This window comes from Silene latifolia, chromosome 9, assembly GCF_048544455.1.
Source record: "Silene latifolia isolate original U9 population chromosome 9, ASM4854445v1, whole genome shotgun sequence".
Classification (NCBI taxonomy): Eukaryota; Viridiplantae; Streptophyta; class Magnoliopsida; order Caryophyllales; family Caryophyllaceae; genus Silene; species Silene latifolia.
In genome coordinates, this window is record NC_133534.1 from 33,678,987 (window position 1) to 33,698,267 (window position 19,281).

Below are 19,281 nucleotides of genomic sequence, written 5' to 3' on the forward strand. Positions count from 1 at the left end.
ATATCATGACCTCTACCTTGGTGATATAAGCAGTATTTGTTGCCCTTCCAGAGGTTCACCTGTTTCTCCAAAGGTGGATCCGGAGTCGGCCCTATTGGATGTAGCATGCCTTGGGCAGAGAGTCTCTTCAAAGCATCGGCATAAGACATGCCTAAATCAGTAAGCACCCTTTGATGCCTCCCCGGTTTCCTTTCAGCTGTTTTCGGCTTTCTAGAACGATTGTTATTACAAGAGGTAAGTTTTGGATGACCTAGACTAGAGGTTTCCCTAATTGGCATGTTCTTTTCCACCATTGCATTTTCAAGGGTGAGGACGCGAATGCTCAAATTTTCCACTGTAGCTTGAACTTGCAGGACCATGGCATAAACGTCCTGGAGAGACATGGTGATTGTGGCTTGATCTGCTTCGTGACCTTGTTGATTGACAGAACTTGCTGGATTCCTACTCGACAGAAATGACGCGCATTACAACTCGATTCGACATGGGATCACACATACTAAGGCAACAAACAAAGGAAGGGATGAGATGACACATCTTGACTTGTGAACTCGTGAAATGTCGTGAGCGACTTCTCGTGTTCGAATTCACGGTGTTTGACCTTGACCTTTAGACTCGAGTGTTGACTTTGACAGAGTGATGTTTATGTGATTGACCTTATTGACGGGATTGATGACACGTGTTGATTCTGGGCTCGAGGTTTGCTTATAGGTGTTAAGAAGACTACTGTAGTTTAGACTCAAATATGAGGCCCATTGAGACTCGTGTGTTGAGCCTCGGAACGTGTGACTCGAGTGTTCAGATCCTAACTGAATTGGGGTAGGGGGTCCAAAATGACGGCGTGACGCCTTAGGACTTGACTTGAATTTTGAAAAGACCCAAAATATAAAGGAAGACGGGTTTATGACTCGAGAGAGTTCCGACTAAGACATAGTCAGCTTGAACTCCGACTCTAACTTAGCCCGATTGAATTTACATATTTACATTCACATTGTTTGAAAAATATTTTGAATAAAACTTTTTTTTTGGCTTTTTTTTTTTTCCGGACCTTTTTGTTTTTTTTTTTTTTGGACTTTTTTTTTGCTTTTTTTTTTTGGACTTTTTAGTTTTGAAATGGGTTTTAGGCCCAAATTTTGACTCGACAAGCGGACAGAGTTTTGACTGGGCTTCGCGCTAATCTAGGCCTATTTCGAAATTTTTGATTAAGAAAAGGTTTTTTGATTTTTGAAAATTCGTCATGATTTGTTTTGAAATGGTGATCACGTAAGGTTTACATATTTATACAAGCATTATAACGGGATGCTGAGTGCATTTAAAAGGGTTTTGGTTTAAAGGGTGGGTTGCCATACCGAACCATCAAACCCGAAGTCTGTGGAGAGGCTCGTGCCAAACAAGAGTAAGGCCGATTCCTAGTCCATTTCCTCAAGTAGTGAAGGCCCTTGATACAAACAAGAGTAAGCATCATGGTATGGATAACGTCAATCGCTATCCATCCTTAGGCCCAAATAAGAATTAGGACCGTTTAGACGGGACGATTGGTCGAATGGGTTGGGTTGGGCCTAGGAAGGCTGAATAAAACGGTCTAGGAAGACCGAGTTATGAAAACCGACAATTGTCTTGTACAAACTTATTCCCTAACCTTGTTCAAGTTTCACCCTTGCTATACGTAAGTGTATTATCCCGACCGGAGTCGCCAAACCGTGCGTGGACGGGCCGCCCACGGGGCGCTTGGTGAGAAGCGAAAACAAGCGTTTGCATTTTGTATGGAGTCGCCACCAATTTTTATGGGAAATTGGAACCGTTCGAATACCTCATGTCATGTCAAGACATAAAGTAGTGACATGAACACTAAGCAATCGTTACCCTTAGCATTCTATGTCTAGAATGACTCTCGTGGATGCCAATGAACACGGGTGCTCACGGAGATCTGGAGTAAGGGGTGAGGGTACGTATTAGGAAGCTCTTTTGATCGAACACCTAATCCCGCCCGCCTCGATAGCGGCCTCTACTAATGATTAGGGAGTTTATTCGTACTTGATATATCGTCGGCTATATCCATGCAATGCAACATCCAATAGATTAATCCTAACATGTGAAGGTTTAAGACTAAGTCGGTAGACAATTAGTTAGCAAACAATTGGGTCGAAGTTGGATTAAATATTGATTTACATGTGAAAGCATACAATGAAAGATACAAAGCAATAATTATAAATTACAATAATAGAAAATTACAACGATTACATTGGATTAGATGATTTATGTCGGAAATACCTTTAAAACGGATAATTTGAGAAAAAGGATAAAAGAAGGAATTACGAACAAATCAGAAGTGATAATACGGATAATAGTCAGTTACGTAAGCTAATTAAACTACATCAAGGCAGAAAAGGAGTTCAGAGACAGAACTCATCTGGAACAGGCGCAGCAGGCACTGCGCCCTTTGGAAGAGGCGCAGCGATTCTTGCGTCATTCCCAAGGGGTGAGTTGAGTTGTGAAGTTTAATCGCAAATCGTTAACGTCAATTGATGATTTTAAGGATTGATTAGATTATTTGACTCGGATGGAAGTGATTAATGGATTAATTACATATGAAGGTGTCATAAAAACGGTAAAACATGGATGAGATGAAATTAAGATGAATTAATTAAACGACTAATTAATGAATTAAACAAACTAACTAATTAATTAGACTAAACATAATGAATGATGACGAATTAACAATGAATATGATAAAAGACAGGTTAGAATGTATCAATGACGAGTTCCAGAGATTCAACATGGATGAATCGAATCTCCAAAACCCGAGTTTGAATCGAATGACGAAAACCCGCAAATATGAGATTACTTGGGATTTAAGTCGGATTAGCGATGAATTAAACATGTGGATGAATGATTAATTAGTGGCATGATATTAATGAATAAACAGATGAAAATATATCAACGATGAATTCCAGAAACTCAATATGAACAAATTGAATTACTAAAACCCGAATTGAATATTAATGACGAAAAACCCGTAAATATTGATTATTTAGGATTTAAGTCGGATTTATGACGATTAAAACATGTTAATGATGATGGTTAATATACATGTGAATTATTAAACTATCATGATGAAGAATTAATGACGAACAAAACAAGAGAAACAAATTTGATACGAATTACAGAGGACGGAGGAAGAAGAAAAGAAGCGAGAAGAATGGCGGCCTCACGAAGAGGCGCGGCAGTGCTGCGCTCCTTCGAAGAGGCGCAGCAATTGCTGCGTCTTTTCTCGACGTCTGTCTACTGGAAATCCGCAAAAAGGGTTTTAAAGACGGTTTTAGAAATCGGTTTTAATGAGGTACTTTCGACATAAACCTTACAATTGTTATACGATAATTAAAATACAATAAATAAAAGAGAGATTAATACACCCTCAGACTTACATGTTGACGGAACGAGAAGAACTAAGAAGATCGATTAGTGATGCTCGACGCGAACGCAAGGAAAGAGTGCCCTCGAAAGAGGAAAACGATTTAACAAGTTGATTAATTAGATTGATTGAGTGTAGTGGTCAAATTGGTCGGTCATGCAACGGAGAGGCTGGTACCCGGAAGGATCCGAGCTTACGTGGTCGGAAGTCCAAGCACGTAGGCGCCAATTAGTAAGAACGAAGTCTAGAATGCAAAGGGAGAAGAGAAGGGCGGACACTCGCGTGAGAAATATGAGGAGCGAAGGCTCCTATTTATACTAATCACGCGGAGGAATTATGGTAAGACTAGGATACGGAAGGAAAGATCCGGAAATAACCGACTTAGGTTAAACGCGGAAACTTGGACAAAAAGAAAACCCTGGGAAAAGGCGCAGCAGAGCTGCGTCCCTTGGAAGAGGCGCAGCACTTGCTGCGTCCTTTCCCGGGTAGGTTCTCTGCGCGTAGAAAACGCGTTTGACAGCCTGTCGTATTTTAGGCATAACTTTCTCTACAAGACTCGTATTTAGGTGATTTCGGTGGCGTTGGAAAGCTAAGAGAAAGATCTAGGACTTTATGTGAAATAGGCCTGACCCACAAAAGTCGTTATGACCTCGTAAAACGGGCCTAAAGATCGGGTTGTCATTTTAGCTAAATGAAATGCACATTTCGTAATGTAAACTTTTAGTTCAGCCTAATGAAGTGACTGGGACTCAAAATGAGATATAATCTCAACATTTTATGATATCCTTACCTTAGGTAGACAAGCACATTGCTTTGACTCGGGATTTGACGGTTTTAAGAAATGAAGACGGTTTTTGACCCGGACTCCAAACGTACTCTAATTACTGCCAAAACGACCGTATCGGGACGTAGATGACAACTAAGAGGTCGACATTAATGTTTGAGCAATCACTTGACGATAATCTTACGAACTGTCACAAATCGTTCCGCGTACCAAACATGCGGCCCAATCATCACCGGGTGGTTTGCGGGAGGTGCAGAAACGAGGTGTCTACAACTTGATGAGATTCTGTTCTGTCTCTTGATGCTGTAATGTTGATTCATAATTACGTGAATCCTATACTTGATTTTGTGAATCTTGGAGTAGTTGTTGTGAAACCTAGATCTGCCATTGTGAAACTTATTCATTTAGTTACTCACCTACTATGCGTTCCTATTATTATTTTTAGTGAATTATGGAGTCTTGGTGCAAAGGGTGTGTCGTGAATGCTTTTGAAGAAGACGAATCGTCATTTCGTGCAGCTTATGTCTGTCAAAAACAAAACGCAATCAGTTTGTCTTTTAAGGAAGCCGATTTGGCGTGAAGTTAAATTATCTTCCCCTCGCTATCACTCACAACATTCTGTTTTCAATATTCAAGGAGTTATGCATAATATATTTTCTAAACTTGATGCCTTTGAAGACAAGGCAAATATGGCTATTGTGTGTCGGAATTGGTCTCAGTTATTTCTTATTCATCCCAATGCTCGGTGTAACCGCCGCATATTGGCTTTCTCTTGAAATCAACCATGTGGAGGGTATTCTAATTATTCATAGGGGTGCTAACCTAATATTCCAAACGTGCAAATGTTTCTTTGACCGATAATAAGTCGCTAAATTCATCCTTCATTTTCACCAATATAACCATCCAAGTGCCATGAACCTTCTGAATGCTATTGATCGCGCTACAATTTATGAGAACTTACGTTCTTTACCTCCGAGTGATGTCTCTTGAACGAGCCACCGCAATTGCTATTCTTTGTCAACTTATTTCGCAATTTTATAGATGCATGTTCTATTGATTTACCTTCTATTATGGACCTATAGCCTACATTTGCATCCCTTTTCCTAAAATACTATCTTTGTAATTTTCGGCATTGAACGTTGCTATCTTGTTTGCCGTGTTCTATTGTCGATAGTTTATAAATATAATGTATGACTACTATGTTTTATTAATGAAGTTTGCTTTGTGTTCTTTGTTTTTTGTGAATCCTTGCGTTCCCTATTGTTTCATAATAACTTCGAATGACAATTTCAATAATAACTTCAATAATAACTTCATGCCCCGTTGACATTTCTGGCCCCTACTGTTAACCCCGTCCCCCAAAAAGGGTTCACCCGTCCCCTCCTAGGGCGTCTTTTGGTCTTGGCGTTGGTCGAATGACTATATACAAGGGAAAGGATTTAGGGTTGGATTAGGCGGATCCGCCTAATCCAACCCTAAACCCTTTCCCGTCCCGTTTTAGGACACCCGGTCCCTACTGTTAACCCCGTCCCCCAAAAAGGGTTCACCCGTCCCCTCCTAGGGTGTCTTTTGGTCTTGGCGTTGGTCGAATGACTATGTACAAGGGAAAGGGTTTAGGGTTGGATTAGGCGGATCCACGGTAGCGGATCCGCCTAACCCAACCCTAAACCCTTTCCCGTCCCGTTTTTTTTTAGGACACCCGCCCCCCTCGTTAACCCCGTCCCCCAAAAAGGGTTCACCCGTCCCCTCCTAGGGTGTCTTTTGGTCTTGGCGTTGGATCAAGAACTGTTTTGAGACTATAAATCATATAGCTTATTTTTGAATCCTATAGCTTATTTTGTGAAATCGGGGTTTATTTTGTGCATCTCGGGTCTTATCCCCGGATTCGGACTATATAAATTTTATGCCTTATTTTGTGAATCATAGAGGTTAATTTGTGAAAGCGGGAGTTATTTTGTGAATCTCAGGTCTTCTCCCCACATTCAGACTATATAAATCTTATGCCTTATTGAAAAGAATCCTTGAGGTTATTTCGTGAAACTGGAGAGTTATTTTGTGAATCTCAGGTCCTATCCCTCCAAAATAGACTATATAAATCTTAGTTCTTATTTTTGTGTATCCTTTCAGCTTATTTTGTGACGCTAAAGATGATTATTGTGAAACAGGCTACAAGATGAAGAGACCATCACAGGCGGTTGTGCAAGCAAGCGCTTCTGCACCAGGCATTGTTGAGCAAGCTGCCGCTCCTCCGCCAGCAAAAAAACGGAGGGTGCGTACAAAGGGACTGCCTACAGTGAGGACTCGAATGTCGCCAAAAGGGTTGTACAACTTTCTGAAAGATACGAAAAATCCATCGAGCGATCAGCAGATTCAAGCTATAAAAGACATGGGCTTTGGCGGTCTGTTAATGATTGAAACAGACAAGGTTCCCGGGGACCTTGCTTATTGGCTAGTGTCAAATTACAACCCAGCAAAGGGATGGTTATTTGACAAAAAACTCCCTGTATTAGAGGAGGACATCCATCTTTGCATGAGCATTCCAATGGGTTCAAGACCTGTTGAGGAAGCGTCACATGTGGATAAGTGTCCGGCTTATTTAGCTACGTTGGAAAACTTCCGAAAGCAATATCCACACAAATATATCGATGATCACCACGTCTTGAACAAATTATCCATGCAGAAAGATGGTGGAGATGACTTTAAACGAAATTTCATCGTTTACATATTCTCGTCTCTGTTGGGTGGTGTGCAAGGGAATCGCGCAAGTTTGAGGATTTTAAAAAGTTTAGGTGATACTTCATCGATTCCGAATTCAATTGGTGCAATTTCATCAAACGAAGTTGGTGACCAAGTTGAGTCTTGGCAAAATGAGGAGTGGAGAGATGTCAAACGCTTGAAAGGAGATAATTTTTTTGGTGGACCCATTATGGTGCTCGTGTACATTTACTTGGACCGTTTCGTCTACAAATCAAGATTGGTCATAAGAAAGTTTCCAACTTGTTGTAATTGGACGAAAGAAAAAATTGCAAAAAGAATTAAACAGGAGTTGAAGGCAAATAAAGGTTTCGGTCAAGGTTTTGTGGAGCCTCGCCTTGTCATGAGCTACCACACACTCGCACCCGCACCTCAGCCACCGGTCACAAAGATTGAGCATGTTCAGTCCAAATCAACCATCCAATACCACGAAGAAGGCAAACCAGATATAGGGTCTGATATTCCACATTGTGGTGACAAGGAAACTGATGGCCTTAGTGACAGTAAGTGTGAGATTGTTCACAAACTTGCTGAAGCCGCAAAGGCAGCGGCTGCAGCTTTCGCTAGCAGCAGATCTCTTGCTATTGAAGCTACGATCAAGCTACCTTCCTCAGCAGCGGTTTCAACTATGGTGGCAGCCGTTAATGGTATTGCGGATGGGTATATTTCATCCCAACAGGATGAGTTTGATGAGAATGTTGGGGATGAAGAAAATGCCGATGATGGGAATAAGGAGGAAAATATAGAGATGGGTAATAATGAGGATGCTAAGAAGGATGAGGACGGTGAACTGAATTTGGACAACGTGGTCAATAATATCGTTGAAAACACGTTATCCATTGCAGCGAATGTTGTGGAGAATGAGCACGTTGTTAATGACGATGTGGAGAATGAGCATTGGAAATTATGGATGACACTTTTGTACCGATTCGTCCACCAGATCCCAAAGTGACAAGCAAACCCATTCGGAAACGTCGTAAACCAAGATTGCCAACCCCAGCAGATTGCCCACGGTGGAGGTCGCAGCGACGACGATCATTTTTTGTCTTCTCGAAGAAGACAGATCTTCTATTGATCCTCGGCCCCAGCCAACACCAACACCAGTTATCGAACTAGCCGAAACCCCAATTGTTATTGATTTACCTGATACTCCAATGATTCCAGTCGTCCGTCCACCATCTCCGAAAACGTGTGTGGAAGAATCGAGCAATTGCCACGAAAAACCATTGGTCACTCACCGTACATTCGTCGTCGTCGTGGAAACCGTTTGTCGGTGATGAAAACCACCGGTCCGTGCGAAAGCGAGAAGAAGAGGGACCAGGTGAGGAAAGCATAAAAGGCGAGGAAAGAATAGATCGTGTCGAGGGAAGAGGATGAGGGAACCAGATTTCCTACATTCCGGTACCATCGATTTCGATCATGTTGATGTCAATAATGTTGATGTCAATAATGTTGATGTCAATACTCCTGCCATTGTGCGTCCTAGAAGAGAGATAATTCCAGTGCGCCTATCGATCTCCGTATCTCCAAAGAAACATCGGTGTTATTACTCCTTTTAATAGGGAGGAGAAAATACTTTGTTGGATTTCGGGCTTTGCTCAACGAAGAGGACAAAGGTATTTGACTATGAACTTGTTTTGTAAATCTCGGGTCTCATTTTTCGAATCGGACAATTTATAAATCGTAGGGCTTATATTGTGAATCCAATAGACTTTTTTGCGAATCGACGGCTTGTTTTGCGAATTTGATTGTTTTGATTGTTGAGTGCAGTGATATTCTTTTTCAAAGTAACACTAAGAGATTGACAAGGAGCATGTTGAGGACTATACCTGAAGGTGATCGAGTATGTTCAAGTCGTAAATATTTGGTGTAAGATCCTAAACAAGTAATGAGAAGTTGAAATCACCGGATTCTCCTGTTCGTTTATTTGTTCCATACTCCAATGACGGTGTTAGTTCCTCCCCGGTTATCGAAAAATATTGATGTTTCTTGATTCAATTAGTAAGTTTTGGTTTGGTGTTATTATGTTTTGTGAAACCTATTTTCATCTTTATGTTCTTCTTTTCATTTCATCTTGTCTTGTTTTTGAGACTTGCACTCCAATCATGTCTACATCATGCCCACCATTCTTCTTTTGTTTCGACCTTCGATGGAATAAATTGTGAGTCATACACCCTATGAATGGAGTAGATGTTAACTATTTCGATTATGTGCAACCTACGGTGCGTCTTTTCCTCCATTTCTGGTTATGCAAAGTTGTGAATTTACTTTTTTTTCGTGAATTCACGATCAAAGTGTTTGACAAGCATGTAACACATCCACATAATTAAGTGCTAATTTAGGTTGTGTCGTGCGTAAAGACAGGCTCATTAATTGGGTTTCACCAAGATTCGCAGCAGATGGCGACATGATGCCCGAGTTGTTTATACCTCCTTCAATTTTGAAGTCCGGTGAAATGGATAGCGACGTCTATTTGTTTCACCTGTTGGAGCATTACAAAGGGAACAAAACTGACTGTCCTTTAATTATAACTTCAGAAGATACCTTTACTTAACCTTGTGAACCGAGAGTTAGATTTGTCGGACTGGAGTTAATTTTCGAAACACTGGGGCCGTTCGTGAACTTTGGAATAATTATAAGGACTTTTTGTTTTGCATTTATAGGTAAGTCAACTGAAACGCTATGCATTGAAGTTATGCCTTCGAATTATGACCTCCGGTGACAACATGTTGAAAGCTACTGTCGAACGAAGTGCAGAAGAGTGGAATTGTGTGCCTATGTATGACCCATTCCCTTGTTAATCATGTTTTGTGAATCTTAGATGTTATTATTGGTTTTATCTGTTGTTCTTAATTTCTGAATCGTGGGTCTTATTATGTGAATCAAAGATCTTGATTTGTGAATCACAGGTCTTAAGCTGTCTTATTAATATTTGACAGGGGCTACCGGCGTCTACCTTATTTTGAAGACGACTTTGTGAAGTTTATTTGGCACCGCAAAGGAAGAGATACAGTCACACAGTAAGTATTTTTCCCCTTTACTTTTATTTTTTTGTGCTTTTCCCTTGCCCCTTTACTTTTATTTTTATTTTTATTTGGATAATTCTAGTAATGTTTCTTAATGTGCCTTACTACAACGAGGCTATGGTGTGTACTGAGTGGATGGAAGTCACACGAGCGGCTTTATCTACGCTTAGACCGCGTCGATGGGTTATGGATCAAGTAAGTAGACTACTATCAGCGTTCATTTCATTGTATTATCTGTAATCTTTTGTTTCATTCCTAATATTATTTTTTTAGGTGATTGATATGTTTGGGATTAGGACGACACTTCATCGACCAGATCTTCTGTACTTGCCATCGACTGTCATCGTGGTTAGCTTTGAACTTGTTTTAATATTCAAGTATCTTGATTATCCCAAATTGATATGGTTTGTAAAATCACCTTTTGTGGTATGTAGAATTGTACAAAGAAGAAAACCCTTGTATTTGGAATCAATATATCAAGGGGACATACAAACCGGTGAATGGTGCCACAATCCGAAAGGTCTGGTCCCTCAACAATATTTTTTTTTTTTTTTTTTGTGGCGGACATGTAGGGCTGTAAATTGGAGACTAATCTTTATTATATCAGGTTTTTATACCGCTGATCAAAGACAGACATTGGTGGGCTTGTATATGCGATATGGAGAGTAAAACGAATTACATTCTCAACTCAAGCGCGAAAGTACAGTCTTATGATGTACATAATACAACCATAGACACGGTATTAATTATTTGCCTAATCTAACCCTTGACAGTTTGTGAATCAGAGTATATAAAACATTTTTAGTGTACAATCAGTATTAACTCGAAACATTTTCAGGTGGCCAAATTATCTCCTATTTTGGCAAGTAGTTCCCCGTCATATTATCCCATGCGGTTTCGCACTCTCACGTGGTTATAACTCTCAAAGTTCCTCAACAATCAAATAAGTAAGTTATTCCCTAATGTGTCCGCTTTACGGAAATTAAATATTGTTTACTAAACAGTTGAACACTATACTACATTCAGTTTTGATTGTGGAGCTCACGTGTTGAGGTATTTGAGTATGTTGGACTATGAGCTCGGTGATTGGCAGAATCCAGACAATTATCAGGTAAGAAACAAGTTGAACAAAGATACGTACATGAAATCTGTATTTGAAACTGTGTTGTTCATTAATTTCATCTATAATTTCTTACAATTGCGAGAGAATGCCGATTTTGAAAGTCAGTAATGATGCAACTACTTTCATGGGATGCAAATACTAGAACAGTACAGTCCGGTTCTTTAATAACTTTTGCATATCAAATCCCCATTCATTCATAGTATCCGCGATATTTTGAATAGTAGCGAGCCATGCTTGTCCGTGTATATATTTTGAAATATTTTACGTGTTTTTCGATATAGGAGTATAAGTAGCAAGATGTGCTTGTCTATGGTGGTGAGATGATGTGAAGCAGGGAGATCGTTCTTCAGTGTATGCTTCTCTGGTTGGGAATTTATTCTTCATGATTGTCTTTGTGAGCGTGTAGTAGAAACGGGACAGCATTTATTCTTTTCTTTGTGAGTTTTGGGTGTTATGCAGTGTATACTTACTTATCTCTGGTTGGTTCATCGGAGGCATTTGTCCCTTATGCGTGGAATTTAACTTGTGGTGGATACAATCAAGTATTATGTTAGTATAGTATTAGATGGTATATGCAGGATCTATCAAGTATTCTAGTGAATATGTTATTAGACATTTAGTTGGGTGCTAATCTGCTTATTTAGTAGATCTCCTTTTGTAATAGTTGATTTTAATCAATGGAATTGATTAGTCGCTTGAATTTGTGAAATTTGACGTGGATGATATTCGGAGGTGGATAATTGAGATACGAGGACGAGGATGGGGAGGAGGATGTTAATCATGGTTAATTAATGTTTCTGTAGTGATTAGTGGGAAGTTTTGATAAGTTATAGTAAGAGTTTGTGAGGTTGGTGGTTAGGAAAGGTGTTATATACAGTTGAATATAGGGTTAAGTTTGGAATTTTCTTGGCTTTTGTAACAAGGTAGGAGTATGACTGTTTTTACCTGTTCTATTAAGGTGATGAAGGCTCCAGCCTAGAGGAATTCCTATTTTTCGGGTTATTTGGATTTGGTGGTTCTCGGTGTCTTTCACACGAAAACATACATCACACCTGAAATCATTTACTCGTCCTCGTATCTCAATTTGACGTGGGAGAAAGGCTATTTTCCTGTTTCGTGACGATGTTTTACCTCTTGTATTCACAAAATAACGTCTACAATTCACAATAATTCATTTTATATAAGCCATATGATTTATAAAGCGTCTGATTCGCAAAATGAGACCTGAGATTCACAAAAGAATGTCTGAGATTCAAAAAAGACGATATTCACAAAAGATGGATTCACAAAACAAGTCGACAAAATGAGACCTGAGATTTACAAAAGAATGTCTAAGATTCAAAAAAGATGATATTCACAAAAGATGGATTCACAAAACAAGTCGATTCACAATATTAGACCTCGGATTTATATATTGTCATTCACACGGTAAGATTCATGAAATAACGTCTATAATTCACAATAATCCATTTTATATAAGCCAAGTAAGATATTTAAATTGTGTCATTCACAAAATAAGACCGTTTAGCCAGTCGACTGTTCCTTTCTAATAAGATTACGAATCTTCCTAATAATCGCGAAAATTAGACCCAGGATTCACAAATTAATACCAACAAATAAGATTTCCAGGTCTTTTGTATATATTAAGATTTAAGATTCATAAAACAACCTCTTACATTCACAAAAGAACCTCTCAGATTCACAAAATAAGATAAACAAATAAGATGTCCATATTTTTGGAAACCAATAATATGTTGCCAAACTAAAAGACTGCTCCTTTCAAAATTGCCAGTGTCTTCTTCAATCATCATATCTATTTCTCAAGGCTTAAGAAGACTCTTTCCATCATTCTTCATCCTCATCCCCTTCCTCTTCTACCTCTTCGTCCGCTAGCTCTCCCTACGTAAAAGACAAAGCTGGAATTAGAAAGATGTTTACAAACATTAGATGTACAATAATAAAAGTGAGGATCATGCAAAATTGGGTGACACGGCGTGAATCACATTCATCTTATATAAGCCAACTGTTGTCATTTATGTTACAAAGTGAGGAATTATATTAGGTTACTACATACAATCGTTTCATTTCGTGATTCACAAATAAAGATATGTGATTCACATAATAAGACCCACGATTCATATATTGTCTCCTACACAAAATTGGACCCAGGATTCACAAATTAAGACCTGGGATTCACAAAGCAACCAACCTCGGGATTCTCAAAATAAGATAAAAAGATGAGATGTCCAGATTTTTTAGGAAACCAATAATACGATCTAAGACTCACAAACCAAGGTCGAAACAAAACCACCTATTTTGAATGACATTAACCAAAATTAAACCATTTTTGCCACTCCAACAGATAAATAAAATACTTGATTAATATCAGATGTAGTTGCGTAGATGAATACAAACCTGATTCACTGGAGGACGGTCTGCAAAATCATATGGACAATTCCTTTTGTCCTGGTTACCCTTGCGCTTACAGTTAGCACACAACCTTTTTGCTTTTTCCGCCTTCTTGATTGCCTTATTTTTCTTGCTCACCAACCGTTTACCACAGCCTTTGTTCCTAGACACATTAGGCGGTAAGATGTTGGTTTCTTCTGGAACCTTGCAGCCCAGTAGAAGCTCAATTTGTTGTTGTTTTGTCAACGGTTGAGTGTTTCCCTCTAGTTTTGTCCTGAATTCCTTGATTAACTTGGCAAACTCTCCCACATCCGACTCTTCTTTCCTTTTGAGCATACCAACAGTTAACTGAATCTCATACCACACCACAGACATTCCAATCTGTTTTGTACTGGTATTGTTGTATTTCTCTAACAGATTCCCATTCCAATCATAAACGTCACTTTTGAGTGCATTCTTGCTCCACCTTTGCAAAATATATTTATCAGGTATGGCCTTAAACTTTCCCGAACAAACCCAAATGATGTGACTCTATAAAATACCTCTCCTTTCAAACAGTTTACATGTGCACCTTACATCATTCGTGCTTCTACTGCACTCAACTGCAAATTTTAGTCCTTTCTTTGCATCCTCAACTAACGACACTTCAAAGTTCGTCACAGGATCTGGCGGAGTGTATCCAACCAAACTGCAGGTATTTATTGAAAGCTTCACCTGGTTTTGGAACTCATAGAACATCGCATGGGTATAGCTTCTCACTGCTTGTGTCTCCCATTTTGACCCATACAGTGTTTCAGGGATTGAATTCGCATTCTCCTCTTCACGGAGCTTCAGCAGGTGCTTTTGGTGGTCAGTGGCGCTTTCATAGCGCACCAAGAACTCAGTTAATGTCCCGTATTTGTTTTCAAACCGCTTAAAGAAACTATTAGCACTCTCTGACCTTTGTGTAGTTCGTAGTAAACCGCCCATTGGCACATTTATGAAATAAGCGGGTATCCATGTGTGTCTATCAGCGAACTTCCCATTCAACCACGTATTGTCTTCCAAGGAGAAATCGTTCATGACTTTAAGCCACTTCTCTTCAAATTCCCCGGGCTCCAGGTCATCGTCCCATACAACACCGTTCAGACGGGTTAAAAAGTCGGTATCTCTACAAATTTTACTCCCAACCTTGTCGGTTATTTTCTTCATGATGTGCCACATGCAAAACCGATGTTTATTTGTTTTGAACTTAGCCGCAATGAACAAAATCAAATTATCGACCGTCACCATCATTTTATAATAACTAAATTCACGCAGTTTCACATAACAAAGTCATACGATGCACTATTATGTAAATCTCAAGTCTTATCCTCAGATTCAGACTATAAATCATATACCTTATTTTGTGAATCCTATAGCTTATTTTGTAAATGCGGGGTTATTTTGTGAATCTCATGTCTTATCCTCGGATTCAGACTATATAAATTTTGTGCCTTATTCGCGATATAAGTACGTGAAACATATTTTTACCCCAGTTTCACAAATTCATGATCTAGTTTCGCATAATAAGGACTACGATTCACATAAACAAAAAACCAATCAAATTATTACAACCATCATATTTTCCAGTGCCAACTAGAATCAACAAAACAGATGTAGGATTCACAATTTAATATGAAGTTTCACAAGTTAAGAGGTACGATTTGCAAATTTGAAACATACCAGGAATCGCTTTAATTATTCCCCGGGTCTTCGTCGGTGATGATGTAGTTATGCTCTTTCCCACCCATAGCTGCCTTTAAATCGGTCAAATACCCACATGAATGACTCATCGTTTTCATGTTCTATAAGCGCACATGCAAATGTGATTGACCTTTTATGATGGTCAATGCCCGTGAAAGGCGTGAAGGTCATGTTGTACTTGTTTGTACCATAAGTTGGGTCGTATGAAACTCCATCCCCAAACAGAGCATACGCTCTTTGCATGTCACAATCCGTCCAGAAAATCCTTGTCAATGCGTTCTTGGAATCTTTTTCATAAACAAAGTGGAGCCCTTTTGTTTCAGCTAGGGTGTCTAAGCGTGATTTGAACATTTCCCCATCATGACTGTTCATTAGACACTTCATTTCCCTCTGAAAATTTTTGAATTGCTTGACTGTTGCCCCGACATTTTGAAAACCACCCAATTGTTGAGTGCATAGTTGGTGTGTTAAGCTAGGACCAACATTTGCTTTTGAATGGTTGACAATCATTTGCATATGAAATTCATTGATATTTTCAGCAAGTTTCTCAAATTCCTTATTTTTCACAACATCAAGCGGGTGATTGTGGCCCTCAATAAACACGTCAACCATGTACTTGTTCTCATGGAACTTGAACTTTATCATTCTTTGGACAGCCCCACCTTCTAATCTTTGTTATTCTTGTGGTTGACCCTTTGTTGGAACTCTCTGCCTCTCCTCCACCTTTTTTCACCCTACGTTTAGGTGGTTTTTTCGGTTTGCTCTTTGTAACACCTATTTTGTTATTTCGATGCAACGGATTCATCCGCCTTTTCGCAACACCAGTTAGGGCAGGTCGTCTTTTCTTCTTATTACTGACCTTCCCGATTGCAAACCATGCACTTTGTTCTGATAATATCATCACGAAACCTTTTGCTTGAAGATTTCCTTGATTTAAACCCACAAGCAACAACGTACGTTTCATAAAACAAAGATCGCCGAGTCTAAGTCAATAAATGTTTTCCCAATCGTTGGTGTAAACTTTTCATCAATCCTATTTATCCATCGTTGCCGCCACTCGGTGTGTAAGTTATAAGAGTAGTAGGTGTGGAAATAGTTGGTCTTTGTAGGGCTTGTTAAAATAGTAGAGGTAGAAGCTTCACCGCAATTAACATTGGAATCAACAACTGAAAATTGTAGATTCACAAAATAAGCCAAAAGTGCAAGATAGGAGATTAACAAATAAAGTTCCACAATATTAGCATATAAGGTTCATAATCTCAGCCACAAACCAAGTTTCAGGATCTTATAGTCTATATTTCAATAAATAACCTACTAGATTCAAATAATTAGCTCTTATATTTACAAAATAAGCACTCTGATTCACAAAATAGACAATGTTAAACAATCTCTTACAAACCAAGCTTCATAATCTTATAGTCTATATTCACTAAATAACCTATCAAATTCACATAATTAGCTCTTATATTCACAAAATAAGCTATCTGATTCACAAAATAAGGAGAATAGCAAAACAATCTCAAAAAAATAACATCTCAAATTCATAAAAGATTGATGTTTCTTCGGTTCAATTAGTAAGTTTTGCCAAAAAGAGCAACATAGAAGATTCACAAATCAAGTTTCACAATATTAGCATCTAAGTTCCTCTGTCACAAACCAAGTTTCGGGATATTAGTCTATATTTTCAAAATAACCTCTCAGATGCACAAAATTAGCTCCTAGATTCGCAAATAAACCTCTCGATTCACAAAACGGACCAAAATAACGTCTCAAATTCATAAAATAGGGACAAAACAGAATACTGTTGTAATAGCACTCTTATCGAGAGTTTTGTAGTATCGGGAGTTAGACCGCAACATCGGCAGGAACACTATAATAAGTAGGACGAAATTGATAAATTTTGATCAAATTCAGGATATTATAGCATACATTCACGAAATAACTTCTCAGATTTACAAAATTCACTCTTAGATTCACAAAATAACCTCACATATTCACAAAATCAGGATAATAGCGAAAAAAAGGAGATTACCTGTTTCAACAGCAATATTATCACCAGTTACTGTAATGTCTGTAATCTCCATTGAAATTGAAGCTGCAACGTCAATTTGAGCCTTATTAGCTCTTATATTAACAAATAAAGTTTCACAATAGTAATGTTTCAAATTAACAAAATAGTAGGAACACCATAATAAGTATGACATCGACAACCATAGATAAGAAAGCATGCAATATTACTGATGCAAGACAATTAAAGCATTCAATGGTGCGGACTTGTGCAAACTTTTCAGAATTTGTCATCTTATTTAGTTTTGTGTTTATCTTATTTTTATCAGATTCAATAAATAACTTATCAGATTCACATAATTAGCTCTTATATTCACAAAATAAGCACTCTAATTCACAAAATAGACAATGTCAAACAATTTTCGCTTACACGATCCAAGTTTGGGATATTATAGACAATTTATATTTTCAGAATAACCTCTCAGATGCACAAAATTAGCTCCTAGATTCGCAAAATAACCTCTCAGATTCACAAAATCAGAACAAAATAACGTCTCAAATTCATAAAATAGGGACAAAACAGAATACCTGTTGTAATAGCACTATTATCGAGAGTCGAAGATTCGTAATCTCCATTGCGATTAGACCGCAACATCAGTGATAATACCATAATAAGTAGGGCGAAATTGATTATTTTTGATCAAATTCAGGATATTATAGCCTACATTCACGAAATAACTTCTCAGATTTACGAAATAACTTCTTAGATTCACAATATAACCTCACATATTCACAAAATCGAGAATAGAAAAAAAACGACTTCATAAAATAGCGAAAAAACGGAGATTACCTGTTTCTACAAAGAGTATTATCACTACATCGTAATGTCCGTAATCTCCATTGAAATTAAAGCGCAACGTCAATTTGAGCCTTATTAATGAATGAATTATAATCAATTAATGAATGAATTAACAAAATCAACAAATTTTACACCGCGACCGATTTAAATTGCTCAATTGCTCGATTTTGATCGAATTCAAACCCTAAACTAACGAAATACTTCAGTTTTGATCCTTATAAATTTACAAAACAGTTCGATTTTGTTCAAATTTGATCATTATATCATCAATTAATGAACGAAGTTAAGAAAATCAATTTTTCATCAAATAATATGAAATTACCTGGAAATTACCTCGAAATCTTCTAAGAAATCGATTAATTTGATGAATACGCCTCTTTGATTGTCAGAATTTGATTAATTTGATGAAATCGTCTCACAAATTTGATGATATCGCCTCTTTGAAATCGACGCCCAAATTTTGTGATTTTGTATAACGTGAAAACTCAGTAGTTTTGGAAGGAAAGAATTTGGGCCTTTTGTTTAGATTAGAGAGAATAAGGTATTTGGGCTTTTTTTTAGATTAGAGAGAGAAAGTGTTTTGGACCAAATGAAAAGTTTCTTGTTGACCCCCAATTTTCATCCTTATTTTTTCAAATTCCAACATTACAAAATCGGCCCATCCATGTATAATGCAAATCGGTCCAAGGTAGTAATTTGGTGAGACCAGCCGCCTCGCCATAATGAGGTGCCTCCCGATGAGCCTCTCTCTCTCTCTCTCTCTCTCTCTCTCTCTCTCTATATATATATATATATATATATATATATATATATATATATATATATATATATATATATATATATATATAAGTTGCGAGAACTCAGGATGCCGATGCTTAATCAAGTTAATTTTGGGAGTGATTTTTTTGATATCTTTTTTTAATATATGAGATAATTAAAAGAATACTTTGGGAGTGATTTTTTTGAGATCTTTTTTTAATATGAGATAATTTGCAGAGTAATATATGCAAAATATCAACATCTCGAGATTTGGAGTATATGAAGCCATATCAAGATTTCGAGATAATTGTAGATTGTATATTTTTTTTTTGGGAAGCCATATCAAGATTTCGAGATTTCGAAATAATTATAGATTGTATTTTTTTTTGTAATGACTGAGAGTGTTACATATTTTTTAGGAATCAT

At 38.0% G+C, this 19,281-nt stretch overlaps 2 protein-coding genes across 2 annotated transcripts; both read right to left on the reverse strand.

The window, feature by feature from the left end:
* Positions 1-12,941: 12,941 nt before the first annotated feature.
* LOC141600827 (protein FAR-RED IMPAIRED RESPONSE 1-like) lies at positions 12,942-14,696 on the reverse strand. Its single transcript, XM_074421082.1, has 3 exons — positions 14,077-14,696; positions 13,512-13,971; positions 12,942-12,995 (listed from the first exon to the last, which is right to left on the reverse strand). Exons 1-3 carry the CDS (start codon positions 14,694-14,696, stop codon positions 12,942-12,944), a joined length of 1,134 nt encoding a protein of 377 aa, XP_074277183.1.
* A 561-nt stretch (positions 14,697-15,257) lies between these two features.
* LOC141600828 (protein FAR1-RELATED SEQUENCE 5-like) lies at positions 15,258-15,842 on the reverse strand. The gene has a single exon (XM_074421083.1). The coding sequence runs from the start codon at positions 15,840-15,842 to the stop codon at positions 15,258-15,260; it is 585 nt and encodes a 194-aa protein (XP_074277184.1).
* Between the last annotated feature and the right edge of the window lie 3,439 nt (positions 15,843-19,281).

What these genes read in the sequence shown, in the direction of transcription:
- LOC141600827 (XM_074421082.1), bottom strand. Translation starts at nt 14,696, where the DNA reads ATGAAGAAAATAACCGACAAGGTTGGGAGTAAAATTTGTAGAGATACC. An exon ending in AGAAGCACGAATGATGTAAG is followed by an intron (nt 13,972 to 14,076) that starts GTGCACATGTAA and finishes TATTTTGCAAAG; the next exon opens with GTGGAGCAAGAATGCACTCA. An exon ending in ACCGTCCTCCAGTGAATCAG is followed by an intron (nt 12,996 to 13,511) that starts GTTTGTATTCAT and finishes TCTTTTACGTAG; the next exon opens with GGAGAGCTAGCGGACGAAGA.
- LOC141600828 (XM_074421083.1), bottom strand. Translation starts at nt 15,842, where the DNA reads ATGGTTGACGTGTTTATTGAGGGCCACAATCACCCGCTTGATGTTGTG.